The sequence below is a fragment of the Maylandia zebra genome, linkage group LG4, assembly GCF_041146795.1.
Source record: "Maylandia zebra isolate NMK-2024a linkage group LG4, Mzebra_GT3a, whole genome shotgun sequence".
NCBI classification, from domain to species: Eukaryota; Metazoa; Chordata; class Actinopteri; order Cichliformes; family Cichlidae; genus Maylandia; species Maylandia zebra.
In genome coordinates this window covers 36,371,329-36,389,480 of record NC_135170.1, presented here as the reverse complement: position 1 = coordinate 36,389,480, position 18,152 = coordinate 36,371,329, and the positions used below count along the sequence as shown (strand labels likewise).

The window sequence follows — 18,152 nt, the reverse complement described above, 5'->3', positions numbered from 1 at the left end:
ACCTCCACAGGCCCCACACGGATACTTTACTCTTTTAAACACCATGAAACAGTTTCACCCTGTTAACAGCAAAGACCTGGAGGACATCTTAGGTCAACTGAACTCCTCCTCCTGCTGTTTAGATGTCCTGCCAACAAGTTTTTTCAAAAAGGTCTCAAAGACTTTGGAGTCAGACCTGTTACAGATCGTCAACTTTTCCTTAATGTCAGGTGTGTTTCCAGAATCACTAAAAACTGCTGTAATCAAACCTATACTGAAAAAGGACAATCTTGACAAGACACAAATGAACAACTACAGGCCGATCTCAAATCTCCCATTTTTAAGTAAGATCATTGAAAAAGCAGTTTCTCAACAGCTCAGTTACTTCTTAAAACAGAATAACTGCTATGATGCCTTCCAGTCAGGTTTTAGACAGAACCACAGCACTGAAACTGCTCTGACCAAAGTGTTCAATGACATATGTCTGAACACAGACAGTGGAAAAATGTCAGTCCTAGTTTTACTGGATCTCAGTGCAGCATTTGATACAGTTGACCACAACATATTACTCAAACGACTGGAGAACTGGACAGGTCTTTCAGGAACTGTACTAAACTGGTTCAAAACATACGTAGAAAACAGGAAATACTTTGTATCAATAGGTAACTTCACATCTGAACAGACAAGCATCACATGTGGAGTTCCCCAAGGTTCCATCTTGGGACCCCTTCTGTTTAACATTTACATGCTCCCACTGGCACAGATTATAAACAACAACAAAATAAACTATCACAGCTATGCAGATGACACACAAATATATATCACAATGTCACCAGGAGACCGAGGCCCTGTACAGGCTCTTGGTAAATGCATTGAGGAAATCAATGACTGGTTGTGCCACAATTTTCTCCAGCTAAACAAAAACAAACTGAGGTAATAGTCTTTGGCGCCAAAGAAAAACGATTACAGGTCACCAGAGAACTTCAATTTATACATCTAAAAACCACAAACCAGGCGAGAAATTTGGGTGTAGTGATGGATGCAGACCTAAACTTAGAAAAACACATTAAGACAATAAAAAAATCAGCTTACTATCACCTCAAGAATATATCAAGGATAAAAGATCTGATGTCTCAACAGGACCTGGAAAAACTAGTCCATGCATTCATCTTTAGTAGGCTTGATTACTGTAACAGCATCTTTACAGGTCTACCTAAAAAATCAGTCAGACAACTACAGCTCATTCAGAACTCTGCTGCTCGAGTCCTCACTAAGACCAAAACAGTGGACCACATCAGTCCAGCTCTGAGGTCTTTACACTGGCTGCCTGTCCGTCAGAGGATAGACTTTAAAGTTCTGATGCTGGCCTATAAAGCTCTGAATGGTTTAGGACCAAAATACATCAGTGACCTCCTGACCCAGTATGAACCTTCCAGATCCCTCAGGTCATCTGGATCTGGTCTTTTATCAGTTCCCAGAGTCAGAACCAGACACGGAGAAGCTGCATTCAGCTTTTATGCTCCTTATATCTGGAACAAACTCCCAGAAAGCCTCAGATCAGCTGAAACACTCAGTTTATTTAAATCCAGGTTGAAGACTCACCTGTTCTCAGCTGCATTTGAATAAAGCACCAAATCCACACTTTAAGCTTAAATTTCAAAACTTACATTTAACTACTGATTTTATCTACTGTTCTGATTTTATCTGTTTTGATTTTATATACTGTTTTGTTTGTTTGTTTGTTTGTTAATTAGTTAGTTTGTTTGTTTGCTTGTTTTAATCAATTTTAAATCATGCTTTTTATTTGTTTTTGTTTCTAATGTCTCTGTAAAGCACTTTGAATCACCTTGTTGTTGAATTGTGCTATACAAATAAACTTGCCTTGCCTATGTTGGATGTTTTTGAGTTTTTGTAGTGGGTGACTGATGGTTCATGTGTTCCTGGTGATTGAGTAAACTCTTTTTACTAAGTGTGTTTCAGCTGGGTGGCTGTGCTGCCCTTCCATCGAAGTATGTGCATTTATTATGTATGATTGTAGGTCTACCTTACAATATAAAGCACCTTGAGGCAACTGTTGCTGTGATTTGTTGCTGTATAAATTAAATTCTTTGGTTATCTTGGGTGGGGTACACTGAGGAGTTTGGTAGCTCGCTCCCGAGTTTGGGTTTAGTTTCCTCGAGCCCCGTGCGCCTCTGATAAAGTGAGGTTACTGTTGTTGGTGTTGTGTATCAGATTATTGGGAGTTGCTCAAAGTAAACCAGTGGCTCTGACCTCTGCAGGGAACTGGGAGCAGGTTGAGATCCTTCATTAGTTATGGTTCTGAAGCAGGTGGGCCTTTGGTTGAGTTGGTGTAGAGGGTGTAGTTGTAGCCGTGCGCTGATGGTGTAGGACCACATGGTACACGACTGTCTGTGGGGTGGAGACAAAGATCACTGGGTGTTGCTACTTTTGGTTTTTGTAACTGTCTTGTTGTGCTTCTGTGTGCAGGTCACATGTGGCTTTGGTGTGTTCGCTGTAGCACATTGGGATCCTCGTGCAGAGGCGTCATGTGACAGCATTTAGCTTTGCTGTAAGACGTCTGCTGGTTATACGTATCTGCTTTGCTCAACGGCATTTACAGAGATGCCTTTTACTTTAACTGGTGATTTGGTCTGTTGGAGTTGTGTCGTTTGAGACTGGAAGAAAGCAGTTTCCACATCGTTCAGGTCTGGAATATCAAAGACCCGAGACTTCAGAGCGGCTCGTGCATTTGTTCAGGGCTCCTGGAGGAAGCCTGTTGAGGGGAACACTGCAACAGCTGTTATTTATATTCTCAGCAGTTGTTGTTGTTGTTGTTGAGAATTTTTATTGTAATTTTTGTATTATAGTGTCTCAACAGTACTTGTTTGTTTTAATTTCTTTACTGGTTTGCAAGCATTTTTATTTAAGATCCCCCCCCAAAAAAAGATAATATTCATTTTCTATTTAATTATGAACTTTGTCCTAATTATGTCCTGGGGTTTAACTATTTAAAATAAAATGGATCACAAAAAACACTCAAGGTCATGGAAATTCATTGAGATTTGCAATTCAATGACGCATCCACCTTATTTATTGAAAAGTATCTGCGATACTGGCCCGTATTTATTTGGTATCAGATCGATACCAAAAAAATGCAGCATCGCACACCACTAGTATCCAGTTGTTAAACTGTTTGCTCACATGGAAACGAAACACTCTCAGTACCACAGCTGCATGTTTGTGGAAACCTTCAGTGAGGCCACACTGTGGTTTAAGCTAAGAGCTCTGGCAGAACAGAATAATCCTTTAATTGTCCCACAAGGGGAAATTTGGTTGGAACAGCAGCAGAATAAAAGCACATTTACACACAGAACAGAAACACAAACCATTTCTACAGAAAAAATATTTACATCATGGACAATAGTTACAAAAACAGAGTACTGTACAGTTATTAAGATTAAAGTAAAGGTTTTTTCATATACTCTGAGAAAAATAATATGCAAGTTACAACAGTAGTAGTTGTTTCATTGATTAGTGCAAATTACAGCATTGATGTAAACATCTGTGTTTGTTGGGAGCAGTTCTGATTGTGCAGTCTGACAGCTGCAGGGAGGAAGGACCTGCAGAAACGCTCCTTCATGCATCGAGGATGCAGCAGTCTGTCACTGAAGCAGCTCTGCAGTTCAGCAGCATTTACATGCATGGGCTGGGAGACTCTGTCCATCAGAGATGTTATTTTGGCCAGAGTCCTTCTGTCTCCCACCACCTGCACTGGGTCCAGGGTGCATCCCAGAACACAGCTGGCCTTCCTGATGAGTTTATCCAGCCTCTTCCTCTCAGCTGCCGATAAACTGCTGCTCCAACATACAACACTGTAAAAAATGACAGATGCCACCACAGAGTCATAGAAGGTCTTTAAAAGCGCTCCCTGTGCTCCAAATGACCTCAGCCGCCTCAGCAGGTAGAGTCTGCTCTGACCCTTCCTGTACAGAGCATCAGTGTTGTGGCTCCAGTCCAGTTTATTATTCAGGTGAACACCCAGGTACCTATAAGAGTCCACTATCTCAATGTCCACTCCCTGGATGTTCACCGCTGTCAGTGTGGTGGGTCTGCGTCTCCGGAAGTCCACCACCAGCTCCTTGGTTTTCCTGGCGTTGATCAGCAGGTGGTTCTGCTGACACCAGTCAACAAAGTCCAGAGTCCACTGTCTGCACTCTGAGTCGTCCTCACCTGTGATGAGGCGACTATGGCAGAGTCGTCAGAAAACTTCTGTAGGTGGCAGCGTGGGGAGTTGATGGAGACGTCTGCAGTGTAGAGGGTGAAGAGGAACGGTGCCAGCACAGTTCCCTGTGGGGCCCCCGGACTGCAGACCAGCGTGTCAGACACAGCCCTGTGACCTCACATACTGTGGGCGTCCTGTGAGGTAGTCCAGTATCCACTGGGACATGTGGTGGTCCACTCCTGATAGCTCCAGCTTGTCCCTCAGAAGTCGTGGCTGGATGGTGTTGAAAGCACTGGAGAAATGAAAGAACATGATCCTCACAGAGCTTCCAGGCTTCTCCAGGTGAGTCAGAGCTCGGTGCAGGAGGTAGATGATGGCGTCCTCCACCCCGATGCCAGGCTGGTAAGCAAACTGCAGCCGATCCAATGAAGACCTCACCAGGGGGCGCAGATGGTTTAGAACCAACCTCTCGAGGGTCTTCATCAGATGTGCTGTCAGGGCTACCAGCCTGTAGCTGCTGAGGTCCTTGGGATGGGAGGTCTTTGGTACCGGTACCACACAGGAGGTCTTCTACAGCTGTGGTACTTTCCCCGGTGGGATGGTATGTGCGTTCCTTCTCAGGAAACATTGTCACCTGGTTACTAAAAGTGTAACGCCCTGCACACCTGTCGCTCCTGACAAATCGCTGTTTTTTTTCCAGGTAAGCTTAGCTGGAAATGAGTTCTTCAGTTAAATACAAACACAGCAGCTGTTCGGGTCTGATGGAGGATTCCAGCTGTGCAGCAGTCCTGGCTCTGCTTCACCCTGTTGTTGCATTCACGGACACTCAACAGCGCTGTTTCTCCATCGTGGCGACGTGTGGCTTCTCTGCCTGATGGCGCTGTAACCTGCACGTGTGGGCGGCTCACTGAGCTGCTCGTAGATGCCGGTTTCTGGAAGCGGAGTTTGAAGGTCACGGTTATCGGCCTCGTCCCTGCGCACAGAGGTTCTGCTGATGATGTCGTGTTGTGTAGCTGATGAGATGTTCACAGTGAGGAACATGATTCAGTTTGATGTTGACGCTCTGCCTCTCTGATACACTCTTTTGATACCCGATCATGTGACCTGTCAGCAGGTCACATGATCGGGCGTTAAACAGCAGAAACAGTTACCTCCAGCTGTTTCTTTAGCACTGCTGACCTTTCCAGACTTTTTGCTTCCATCTCAACCTTTTAGAGACATTTTGATGTAATCAAACTGAAAAGTTCTTAAAATGTTTCTTAGTTTAAACGTTTGACGTGTTTGCTGTTCTTTTGTTAATAAAACACGTCTTCTGTTGTGTCGTGTGTTTGTTAAGAAACATAAATTAAGAACATTTTGATAATTGTTGCCATGTCGAGTTTTGGAACCTCAGCTCAGAGCGATCAGCAGAGACCGGCTCGGCTTCTCCTGCGGGGCGGGTCAGAGACGTCTCGGTGAGTGACGGCTGTCATCGTGTCATACAGTGAAAGTCAAGCATCACGCTGGGAGAAAGCCAGGAAGGGTCAGAGGTCAGCTCAGGGTGTAGAAGCAGGTTAGGCGACATTCACTGATGGCAGCGAACCGAGAGGGCAGTTTCACTGTGATTTTAATCCCCTCCCCTCGCTGTGTGAAACGGGCAGGTTTACAGTCCTGAGGAGGGCGTGATCGGCTCCGAGCCCTGGCGATGAAAGATGGGACGCTGCGAGCTGGGCGTGGGGTTTCACAAAGGAATGGGGAGGGGCGGTCATAAACACAGCGACAGTCAGAGTAATGAGCACGTTCAAAGGGCAGGAGATTAAAGTGTTCCAGCTCAGGATGTTTCCAAAGAAAAGTGATGACATTCAGCTGGCAAACACAGGCGATTGTTTGAGAGCAGAGAAAGTCTCCTCTGAGGAAGAGAGACGCTTTTTGTTCTTGTCCCGTTTGGTTCTTTAGCACACCTGGGTGCACACAGGTGTCACACAGGTGTCGAGGGTCACCCAGCACCCACGGAGCAGAAGCCAGAGTGAGCCAAGCTGCAGGCCCATACCTTCCTCCTCCCGCTCATGTAGTGTTGCTGCGTGTTGTTTGTGCAAGAGACAATCTTCTTATAATGGCCTGAAAACAGAGGGTTACATGAAGGATACTCACAGAGCAGCTTTAAATAAAGTAAAACATGTTGTTTTGGCTTTAATTAGAAATTATTGGTGCGTTTCTCTGAGTGAACGGCGTTCCTGAACGCCCACGTGTGTGTTTGCTCTCCTTTTACTCCCACGGCAGCGACCCTCAACCTGCTCGGACTCCACAGGTGTGTTCGCACCTGATAACCTCAGATCATTTCTCACAGAGCTCATCGACATGTCGGCCGTGTTTGGATTTCTCAATCCTCAACTGCCTCATGAAACAGTCAGCGATCAGCTCACTGCAAAACGTACCTGCGTTCATATCCCGAGTTCTCAGTACACAGCTCTCTGTGAGAGTACTCTGATTACTGCTGCTGAGGAAAGATAGAAAATAAAAAATATGATAACACATACAGAGGTGATGTCAGAGTCTGCAGGAGCGACTTGGAGAAGGTCCCGGGTGGATTTGGACTAACCTTTCCTAAATCCCTGCATAGATTTGATGTGACTGAATAAAGGATGTTAGGGTGTGTTCAGATTAAGAGCTTTAACCTTTAAAGGTTAAACGCGTGTTCGTTCTGACACCTTCAGAGGCTCGCATGATGAAAGTGGGACAATCTGTCCTGCAGGCAGCTCCTGAAGTATCCTGGAGAGGATACAGCTGGTTCAGTGTTTTGGTTCCTGAACACGAGGTTGGGCTCACAGGCGGAGCTGCTTTCAGGTCCAGAGACGCTCTCCCCGACCTCCAGCTCGAGGATCTGGAGATTCTTCGCTGCCTCTGTGACCTCAGCCCACCGAGCCATGTTTAGAGCAAACTGTCACATTTTACAGCTTTCATTAAAAACATCCGAGCTCTGAACAGTTCCCTGGTTATCTGATGAATATCTGATGATCTGCACTGATTGTAACTTTGTAGATTCATGTTTTTGTTTGTGTTAAGCTGCTTCACTGTCATCGCTCCTCTGCAGGGTGCCTCCTTGGTCTAGCTTTGGCCCGTGTGTGCAGCAGGGAGCCTGATCGCAGCCTGCTGTTGCTGTCGGGCTGTTCCTCGAGCTGTTACCATCCCCTCCACACCCGTCATTCCTCAGGAGTCGCTGATGTTTACTGAGGCTTTGGCTGAAGCGTCGTCTGCTAATTAATCTCCCTCCTTTCAGGATGCAAAGGTCGTGCCAAGCCTGCAGGTGAAGCAGGGTTGATAAAAGCATCAGTGTGTTACAGGTTACATTTTTCCGTGACCCCCCCCCCATGCCTCGCCCAGCCTCACCTTCTGTTTGAGTGACAGCTCTTAGGCTGCAGGAGTTATAAAAAGGAGGAGAGCTCTGCAGCTCCTCACTCTGCTCTCTGTCGTCTTCAGCTACAGCAGGAACGCAGCATCGACCATGGCCTCCTTCACCCGCTCATACTCCCGCTCCGTCAGGTCCTCCATGGGCAGCAGCGGCTCCATGAGGGCCAGCAGCGTGTACGGTGGAGCTGGAGGCTCCGAAGTCCGCATCTCCTCCTCCTCTGTGGGTGGAGGGCTCAATAGTAGCCTCGGCGGAGGACTCGGCGGAGGCTACTTGTCCTCCGTCAGCTACAACGGTTCTGGCATGGACGACAGCCTGATCGGCAACGAGAAGTTCACCATGCAGAACCTGAACGACCGTCTGGCCTCCTACCTGGAGAAGGTGCGCAAGCTGGAGAAGGCCAACACCGAGCTGGAGCTGAAGATCAGGCAGTTTGTGGAGAACAAGGTCGGCCCCTCCACCCGGGACTACACCACCTTCTTCGTCACCATCAGTGACATCACTGCAAAGGTAAAGCTTCCTCACCTTCCCTCTGACAGCTGGTCCCACAGGTGCTCTCACCTGCGCTGCGTTTTTAACCCTCTGTTTATTTCATGTTTACGTTATTTTGAATGGTGATGTCACTGCGAGCTTCGTCCTGTTCCTTTGAACGTCGTTCATCATGATCTGCAAGATCTGTTCCTCTGCAGAACTTTAGTTTTCTACACTCTCTCCAAGCTGTGACACAGAGCGCCCTCTACAGGCCATATCCAGGCTTTACTTCTCACTCATCTTCAGTTTGTTTCTCACAGAAACTCTTTGTTAATGTTTTTCCTCCGGACTCGCTGAGCGGTCCTTGGTCTTTAGATCTTTAACTTTCTGCTAACCTGTCCTTCAATAAAGTCATCATCCCCACAGTCACATCTTTTTAAATCTGAGGATTACGCTCGCAGGACGCTGCTTTTAGTTCATGAAGGGACAACAAAAGGCTTCATTCAGCAGCGCTGCACCTCACCCCGCATCCGAACAAAACCCAGAAAGAGCTGCAGACAAAGGTAGCAAATCTCCCGTTTAACTGGAGCGGTGCCTTCAGAAATCAGAGGACTGAAGGATGTCTGATCTAAAATTAGAAAAGAGAACATAAACCTACACGCTGTAGCTCAGTTAATACAAACTAAATGTAAAATAATGCATTTATACAACTGTCAAATCTAATCACGCAGGAAGTCTCCAACTGGGTGAACCAGCACACAGTCTGAGGAGGTTTTACTTTTCTGATCTGAACCTCAGTCATCTCTGACAATCTGGGTTTCCTCACAAAGATGAATAAAGTCTGTTTTAATTAGAATAAATTTTTGGTTAATTAAAAGTTCTGAAATATCTGGAAAATGAAAAGTGAATAAAAATGGAAAATGGGAAAGTATCACTGCTCTGTCTGATTGGTTAGAACTGGCAGGGGGCGTGGCAGTAATCAGTAATCCTGTGGCCCCGCCCCCTGCTGACTTTCACTGGCAGCCAAGTATTTATCTTGATTAAGAAACATGACCTTGTGTTTCCTGTAGTACAAACACTCTTCAAACTAAAAGACCTGCACTGCATCGGTAATTACAAAATAAAAGCACCTTAATGTGGATCAATAAAGTTTCATCTTCATCCATTACGATGTTTTTTGTCTCCAGATTCAGGAAGCCACCAAGAAAAACGGAGCCATTCACCTGAGCATCGACAATGCCCGGCTGGCTGCTGACGACTTCAGGACAAAGTGAGTCTGCAGGAACCCGCAGAGCGGGTTGCAGTTCCTCTGACGCCCAGCAGAGGCTGCTGCAGCCATCAGTCCACATGTCTGAGATCACGTGCTACTTAATGTTAGCACATAACTTCGCATTATGTTATTCCTCCCCACTGTCGCCACGTGGTGCTAATATGAGATGTTTTGGGTTCTCGAGACAAAATGAGGCTTCAGGTGGAGACATCGACGGAGCATCGGTGACGTTCTGATAGAGTTGCCAACTGGGAAATTCCGTATAATCAGCAAATCTGGTTCATTCTATCTGCGATGTCACACACAGTGCATATTTACACTCTGTTGTGTCCCTTATTTGATGGTTAAAAAATTGGCAGCCCTAGCTTCAGATGATGCTTGGAGTCTCCATCAGCAGCAGCAGATCAGAGCGGCGTGTCATGGTGAACATTTGAAATAAAGCATGCACAGGAGCAGGATCTCCTCTGATATGAGTGTCATTGTTAATACTCCTGTTACTGCAGGGGAAAAGGTCCAATGATATTAGGAAGTTTGAACAGCAGGTGGCGCCACAGCAGCTCAGATTGAATCACTGAGCCTCACCTGTGATCCATCCTCCTCATGCAGGTATGAGAATGAGCTGGCCATGCGTCAGTCGGTGGAGGCTGACATCAGCGGGCTCAAGAAAGTCCTGGATGACCTGACGCTGGCTAAGAGCGACCTGGAGATGCAGATCGAGGGCCTGAAGGAGGAGCTAATCTTCCTGAAGAAGAACCACGAGGAGGTGAGTGTGAGAGTCAAATCAGTGTTGTTGCCTGTGGAGTGTGGAGTCAGCTGCTTAAACACAGATTTTGTTCTTTTACTGTAAGAAAACTTGTTTTTAGCTGAACATGAGTGTGTGTGTGTGTGTGTGTGTGTGTGTGTGTGTGTGTGTGTGTGTGTGTGTGTGTGTGTGTGTAGGAGCTGCTCGCCATGCGGAATCAGATGAGCGGTCAGGTGCATGTGGAGGTGGACGCCGGTCCACAGCAGGACCTCACAAAGGTCATGGCTGAGATCAGAGAGCACTACGAGGCCGTCACCGCCAAAAACCAGAGAGAGCTCGAGTCCTGGTTCCAGACCAAGGTACCTACCACCATGACATCACTTCCTGTGACCGCAGACGTCTCCTGTGTATTAACCTGTGTGCGTGTTTCCTGCGCAGACTGAGACTCTGAACAAAGAGGTCATCACTCAAACCACCTCGCTGCAGACGTCCAGGTCAGAGGTCACGGAGGTGAAGCGCACGCTGCAGTCTCTGGAGATCGAGCTGCAGTCCATGTTGGGCATGGTGAGTGTCACATGACCTCCATTCTGCAGCTGGAGGAGCTTCAGGTTGTTCACTGTAAAAGAGAGAGGGGCGAGCTGTGAACAGAGGCGGGCGATAAACGTCCGATGAACTTCAGGCTGTTTCTAATCTTCTGTCTGAACACTGACGGGTCACATGAGCCGAGGTTTGAAAGCAGAGAGGAAGATCAATAAAAACTAGGTTTTAGGATAGGAACGGCTGAGATGAGTCAAATCTGAATAAGGGTCTGACTGCAGGTGTAGCTTTTGATCAGCTGACCTCACAAATGCTGCGTTCCTCTGCAGAAAGCGTCGCTGGAGGCCTCTCTGGCTGAGACGCAGAACCGCTACTCCATGCAGCTCTCCAGGTACCAGATGCAGGTGAGCCGCTGTTCATCCTGAGCTTGCGGGTTGTACCTGAGCACGCTGCTCTTCGGTCTCACCTGTGACTCTGTTGTCCTGCAGGTGATGTCGCTGGAGGAGCAGCTGACGCAGCTGAGGTCCGACCTGGAGCGGCAGGGGCAGGAGTACCGCATGCTGCTGGACATCAAGACCCGGCTGGAGATGGAGATCGCTGAGTACAGGAGGCTGCTGGACGGAGAAGCCACCAGCAGGTGAGACTCGCGCTTCGATGAGTGAAGCTGAAGCTAATGGGCGATGCAGACGCTAACCTGTGCGCTGTTCTGATTGGTCTGCAGTGTCACCACCAAGTCCTCGAGCACCACGACCAAGCGGGTGGTGACGGTGGTCCAGGAGGTTGTTGACGGGAAGGTGGTGTCCTCCTCTTCCTCCACGTCCTCCTCTGTCCTAACCAGCTGAGCCGCTGCAGCCAATCAGCGTCTCCTCTCAGAGTGCTGACAATAAACCGAGAGTCTACATAAAAACTCAGAGTGTGTCTTTATTTCAGCGCCAGCACAGCAGACCTCCACCTCTTTAAGCTCAGAGAAGAAGAGCGCTCAGGTTTCCTCCAATCAGGGAGTCAGAAGCATCAGAGTAACCTGCAGCGTACCTGCAGTGCATTCTGGGTAAAGTGTGGGACAACTGAATATGTTTTTCCTTCTGGGTCAAATACATTTTTTAATAAGGTCATTTTTTTATATGTAAAGCATTCGGGGTACAAAGTGGCTGAAAAACCTGAACGGCCCACACAGTCATGTTGGCGTCACTGTTCTCGCCCTTCATTGGAACTTTATTTAAACCCCTCGGAGGGTTTTGGCAGCAGCTGCAGCGACTCTGCAGGCTGCTTCATGCCCCGCACCGCTGCAGCCTCGGTTTCCTCCCATCATGCCTCAGGGCGTCATTGCTCAGGTTGAGTTTAGTGGCTCTTATATAAATCAGAGCGTCAGGCAGCAAAAATATGATTGCATAAAAAATGCACAAATCAAACATCATTAGTTTGACCTGTTTTTATGCTTTTTTAATAAGTTTTTGCATTTGTTAGCGAAGTCCCAGCACAGCTGTACCTGCCACCGTCACGAGGATTAATAAAGACCAACGCTGGCTCGATGTGCACACTTTGTTAAGCAAAGTGCTTTATGGCTGTAGCTCAGGCGGTAGTGCAGGCCATCTACTGATCGGAAGGTTGGTGGTTCAATTCCTGGCTTCCATTAGACTGCATGCCAAATGTCCTTAGGCAAGATGCTAACCCCAAATTACTCTCCATACTCTGATGCATCCATCGGAGTATGAGTGTGTGTTAGTTAGAAAGCACTCAGAAAATGTGCTGGAGTGAATGGCTGAATGCACAAGTTCTGCAAAGTGCTTTGAGTGCTCAGAAGAGTAGAAAAGCGCTACATCAGTGCATTTACCATAGGAAGTCATCATTTTTAAACATTTAATCAGACACTCGATTTAAAAGCCGTGAGAGGTGAACGATGAGCAGGTTTGCACTGTGTCGTCATGTTTTTGTGTTTCAACATAAGTAAAAGTAGAAACACAAAATCTCCTGAACACAGTTGTGACTCGTTTACAGTACTTATGAGGACCCGGCCTGTCCTGATAACCAGGACTTAAAACCCCAAAACAACTTCAACCTAACACTAGTTCTAAACATGAGCCTGAATCCAAATAGTCGCCCTCACACGGCTCTGGAAAAACGACGGGTCTTTATTTTGGAGAAGTTCATTTCCCGGTTCTTCCCCTCCACTGTCCCGTTGTGTGTGTCACTATTTAGAAGACGCTACACAAACAAAGGTGTTCTCACCCAATTTCCATGAAACTCGCACTTTATCAAAACGTGTCCTGACAACAACAGCGTGAGGAATCAGGAACCACCTCAGTGTCCAGGAAGTCTTATCCTGAAAATATGATAGAAATAGAAAAGTACCTTCAGCGACGACCTCTACATTTAACAAATGTTGTAACTTTATGTGATCATCACAAAGTGTCCAACACATCGAGACTTTCTTAAAGTCTTTCCCAACCGTGTTCCTGCTTTGGCTGGTTTCTCCCACATAAAAGCTCGACTTTAACATAAATACGGTGACTTGAACACTGGTTTCAGTCACCCTCTGGCTCTGTGTGTGATTTTACTGCTTTCGCCGTTCTCACTGCATTTTAAAATGTTCCTCAAAGTCTTGGCTGTGAACTCGGTTCCCATAAAGGAGGATGTGAAAGAGCCCAACACAGAGTGACGCTGAGGTTTAATGGGCAGGTTCAAACATCTATCCAAGTCAACACACGTCAATAAAACTGCTCTAAAAATAGCGATAAACCGAGCGCCTGCTGTAGCTGCTGCTTGGCACTGAACACGTTTGCATCTCTAATCTGATGCTTGTGAACTCATAATGACAGTTTATGGGAGTCGGCCTGCAGCAGTGTGCTGACCTGTGCAGCACTAACACGACTTCAACACAGCATGACAGTTACAGTGTCATTACCACTCCCACGCCGCAGGCCTGAATTTAAATGACTGCGAGCTCAATATAAACCTGCCTCCTGCCTCGGTGCAGCCGAGCGTGTTGCTAATTAGATCCAAATTAGCTGTGAGATGTTTCACAACTGTTCTTTCCTGTTGACTCGGTGAAAACTTGGCATCATATTCAAATCTCATCAGGACAAAAACATCTTTAATGACGTTTCTATTTCCAAATCAACACTTTCATTGTTTTGCAAACATTTAAAGTAGAGGGAGCATTTTTGATTGGTTGGCCATTTTTATTTTATGAAAGAAGTCAAACTCTTCAACGATGCCAACGTCAGGTTTTTGTTTTAAAGAAACTGTTGGACTAAATTTGATCTTTGTCACGTTTTCAGTGGGAGAAACGTTTCATCATCACCAGGTGACGTCTTCAGTCTCAGCTGACTGCAGGTTTCAATCTTATAAACAGGACATTTGCATAATGACTGGAACCAGCCCAGTGAGGAACAATGGGCTGGGAGGTCAGCTCCTTAATCTTAATTATGCAAATTCTCATGATCATTGATCAACAACCACTGATCAATGTCCATGAGTCCCATTCACAGAGAGTTGGGGAATGGCTGCAATCACAGCATGTAAGATGGTGAGAGATGATTGAGCATGCATCAGGAGGTTTTAGTTTTGGCTCATGTGATTAGGTAGAGGATCAATAGAGGGTCCACGGCCCTCTTGGGGACACTCCCATAGGGCTTAAACTTTCCAGGGAAAGTTGAGTTTCATGTTCTCTACACCTGTTCCTCTCACTGTGGTTAATCTCATTGTTGGAGCTGATTATACAGAATCACCGGAGAATAACCTGAAGGCAGCAACGATAAACACCGATAGGTGGGAGAGCTAGGGTTGCCTGCTACCACAAACTGCCCTTGAGCAAGGAACTGAACTGAAAGTGGCAAACGTGGCTGACAGCCAGACTGAAGCAGTGCTGAGCCGAGCCCACGTGAAGCTGCACCATCAGTTTGGTTTCGCTGGTTTCCATATTTTTATCTGCTCCTCTCGTTCACACCAGCCTGAGGTCAGTTCTGCTGATGCTTCACAGTTACTCGTCCAGCTCATCAATGCTTCACATGCAGCAAGTCTTCAGCCCTCTTAGGCTCAGCTGTAGGCTCATGTCTGCTTTTGTTGTTGGAGAGATCATCTAAAAGGTAACAGTTTGATCAGCATGTCCCAACGTCAGCACACCAGTGACACCTCCTTGGTACTTCCCAACGGACCGACCTTTAACAGACGAACTCTAAGGCCAAACGGTGGTTTTGCCACTCTAAAGGTCGTCTACCTTTTTAATGCACACGTCGAGCCTGCAGCTGAACATGATCTTGAAGTGGCAGCTGGTCATCTGGTAATATGTTAAAACCTTAAAATGAGGCGAGCCAGTTAAGCTACATGAGACATTTCAAATTAAAATCACCTGAACTGATGGGAGTCGACTTGGACACTGATGCTCTTGTTCTGAAACAGCATCGTGTTGTCACCGAGCTGTGGACGTGACCCGGGACCCGTCTCTGACCTGAACTCATTGTTGGAGCTGTTGGTTTGGTTCATCCTGAGACTGGTCTGTCTGTACATCTTTGTACTGTGTTTTACCAGGAAAGGTTGTGAGTCTGTTGGCTTCGTTCCCCCAGCAGACTGAACATGCTGCCGTGTTCAAAGAAGTGTGACAATTTCTTTTAAATTAAATTCAAATTAAACCTGAGTCGACATTTTGAAGTGGAAGATTACAAAACGAGACCTGGAGATTTGACTTTCAGCAGTAATAGTTCATAAATGGGCTCACACATGCCTGCAGGTTTGCATATACAGAAATATGAGCCTGTAAATCAGCCGTGGTGTTTTCAGCTGCAGGGCTCGGGCTGGTACATGTGGTAGCAGATCTTCAACTGCCAGCCACATCCACTTCTTGTCATTCCAAAGATCAGACCTCATTTTGCTGTCGGCCACTTTGAGCGAGTAATCGTTGCAGTCGAAGCGTTCCCCAGACTGACGCCTGAACACGAGCACCGTACATGGATCACACAGTGCAGCGATTCAGAGAGAAACATTATAAAAGAAAAAATAAAATCAAATATAAACAGACAACAAAGTGATCAGCGATGCGGTTACAGTGCCGTACCAAGCTCTGACGGGAAAGTGACTCGCTGTGTTGTCCAGCCACTTGATAAAATTCTTGGGTTTTGATCTCGGAGGTTTATTTGAAATGTGCTGGTTGTGTCTTTGTGGAGATTCAACCTGTTGACAAAGCTACAGAGTTTCTGGTCGACCTTTGTGTGGGCACTCGATTCAGGACACGGTGGTTCTGTTTTGGTGACTTATTGTGTTTGATTTGGGAATATTGGAGCTTAACGGTCCTTTGGACACGACTGGCCAATCACGACTCAGTTATTTTGTTATGTACACAGTAAAAAATGGAGTGTCAATATTTCAGAGTAAACCTATTTTAACCTAGATAGAGTATTTACAACTTTATGAGGAGTAAACCAGCTCTAACATCAGAGTTAAAAGTCAGTGTAAAGTTTGTTAGTCACGCAGTGAAGACTTCACACAGTGTTGATTATTACCAGTCCGCAGGCGTGTGCGGCCTCAGAGCCCTAATGCGCAGGGAATTTTCTCCGAAGAACTGCCACAGTTAACGTTCCCATACTGGTCACATTGTTTAAAAGGTATTTTTAAACTAAGTAGCTCTTTATAGTTTCACTGATGTCGAGCGAGGACATGTTAGCAGCATTTACCCATAGGTTTAATGGCATTCCAGTAGCTACATGCTAGCAGTTGCTAAAAGTTAAGATGTTCGTTATCTTCTCACTGCGTTGATATGAACCTAAAACATTTTAACTATGTATTTCTGCTGTCTAAATAATACCATTGTCACATGTCAAATCGCACAGTTTGAACAACTAAATTACCGTTTATCGGTAAGCTAATAATCGCTAATTAGCTTACATAAGCGAACATACTTTCAGAAAAAGTGGGTAACATTACCATAAAGTTAACTTTACTGGTTTATATTATTTTAAGCAAATGCCAAAGGCATACACTACTTTAGAGTTTTGCTCATTATTTAGTAAGAAATATGTATTTTGTGTAAATTAACTGATAGCAATGTTAATGACATGTTAAGTAATATTAAGTAATGTTCCTATTTTATAGAAAGGTTTAAGAGTATGCAAAAACCAAATCTCTGAGAGATGCAACCAGAAGACGGATGAGAAACATACTTGAGGCTGAGATGACAGAATGACATGGGTAAGAATCAAAAATGTAAGATATAAAGAAACATTTTAAACATTGTATTATTTTTAATTGTGATGTTTAATGCCAATTATTGAATTTCTACATTAGGACATCTCCCCCTAAAAGCGTAAGAGTGATGTATGCGCAGGGCATTGTTGCTCTGTCTCCATATCTGGAAGACCCATATTCACAACATGGATATGTAAGTAAAGGGAACTTTTCAACATGAAATACATAATTGCCCTCAGAAATGTTGATAACATAGTCCTTCTTCGTTTATTTAATTACATAGAAACATTACTACGATCCAGAGAACAGTTCAGGATACATTGCATGGCGGTTGAAGACCATTCAAAGAAAAGCTGTGGAGGAAAGAAGCGTCTCAGTTTGCAAATCTCCCAAAAGTAAGTTCACTTATCATTTAAATGATACTGATGTCATTTGTAGGCAGGATTCAATCATACACCTCTCTATGTTCTGTATTTTTGCATTACAGATAGAACAAGATTTCCGACTCCTGTTTTGTGAGGTCACTGGGAGCAAATTCTTGGAGAGGTGGCTCACCAATCTCAAAGCAAAGGTTGTAAAGGAAAGTCATGGACTTGTCCCGACCTCAGAGCTCTTGGAGTTAATGTGCAATGCTGAGTCAGGTACTGAAGTTGAGAATGCTATGATTGTGACTGTTTTTATTTGCCATTGTTGGTTATATAGGTAATTCTGTCAATTCAATGTATTTTTGGAATAATTCTTTGTTTATTCGTCTGTAGGCTGGGACAGTGACTTGTCTACTATCTTGCTGCTGCTACATCTGCTACCACCATCTGCACAAGGGCGAAAGAGACCAGGAAAGATGTCTGCATCTCAAGCTGTCAATAACCTCATCAAATTCCCAAAGGTATGTTGTTTAAAATATACTTTCCATCACCTCTATTTTCATGGACAGTGAGTTGAGCTAATCTACTGTCAGAGGATAGTCACTTAATACTGTTGTTTAATGTGTTGTTGTAGGCTGGAACCAGTGTACAGCAGCATCTAGACAACATCACCCGAAGCAGTCAGCCCTACCATCTTACTCAGGGATCCACAAGAAGCAAACAAGACAACAGCGGGTCTGCTGGGGTTTCTGCAAACCCTGAATTATACTCAGTGGAGCCTGAAACACATTACTGTGACACGTCAGAAAACGAAGCACAGGTTAGCGTTCTGACCTGAGGACGGATTTAAAGTGGTCACCTCTGGGTTGGTCTTTGCATGTGTTGTGAGAGCTCTTTGTCTCGATGTGCTTCATTTCGAGGTTTTAATTTCGTCTCGCTCATCATGATTTGGACTTGCTGTAAAAATTCGGGATGTTTCAGATGTTGATTAATCTGAAAGTCAA

At 45.5% G+C, this 18,152-nt stretch overlaps 1 protein-coding gene and 1 long non-coding RNA gene across 2 annotated transcripts; both read left to right on the top strand.

Moving 5' to 3' along the window:
• Window positions 1–7,623: 7,623 nt before the first annotated feature.
• On the top strand, window positions 7,624–11,513 carry LOC101469858 (keratin, type I cytoskeletal 13). The gene is made up of 8 exons (XM_012920541.4): window positions 7,624–8,096; window positions 9,245–9,327; window positions 9,934–10,090; window positions 10,267–10,428; window positions 10,508–10,633; window positions 10,936–11,010; window positions 11,095–11,243; window positions 11,328–11,513. Exons 1-8 carry the CDS (start codon window positions 7,683–7,685, stop codon window positions 11,446–11,448), a joined length of 1,287 nt encoding a protein of 428 aa, XP_012775995.2. The 5' UTR covers window positions 7,624–7,682; the 3' UTR covers window positions 11,449–11,513.
• A 4,900-nt stretch (window positions 11,514–16,413) lies between these two features.
• LOC106675522 (uncharacterized) lies at window positions 16,414–18,152 on the top strand. The gene is made up of 6 exons (XR_013098521.1): window positions 16,414–16,786; window positions 16,883–16,976; window positions 17,067–17,178; window positions 17,271–17,424; window positions 17,542–17,669; window positions 17,783–18,152. It is a non-coding gene; the product is annotated as an uncharacterized LOC106675522 (long non-coding RNA).

Coding starts and splice junctions, on each gene's coding strand:
- LOC101469858 (XM_012920541.4), top strand. CDS start 7,683: ATGGCCTCCTTCACCCGCTCATACTCCCGCTCCGTCAGGTCCTCCATG. Junction 11,011..11,094: donor TCTCCAGGTACCAGATGCAG/GTGAGCCGCTGT, acceptor GTTGTCCTGCAG/GTGATGTCGCTGGAGGAGCA. Junction 11,244..11,327: donor GACGGAGAAGCCACCAGCAG/GTGAGACTCGCG, acceptor ATTGGTCTGCAG/TGTCACCACCAAGTCCTCGA.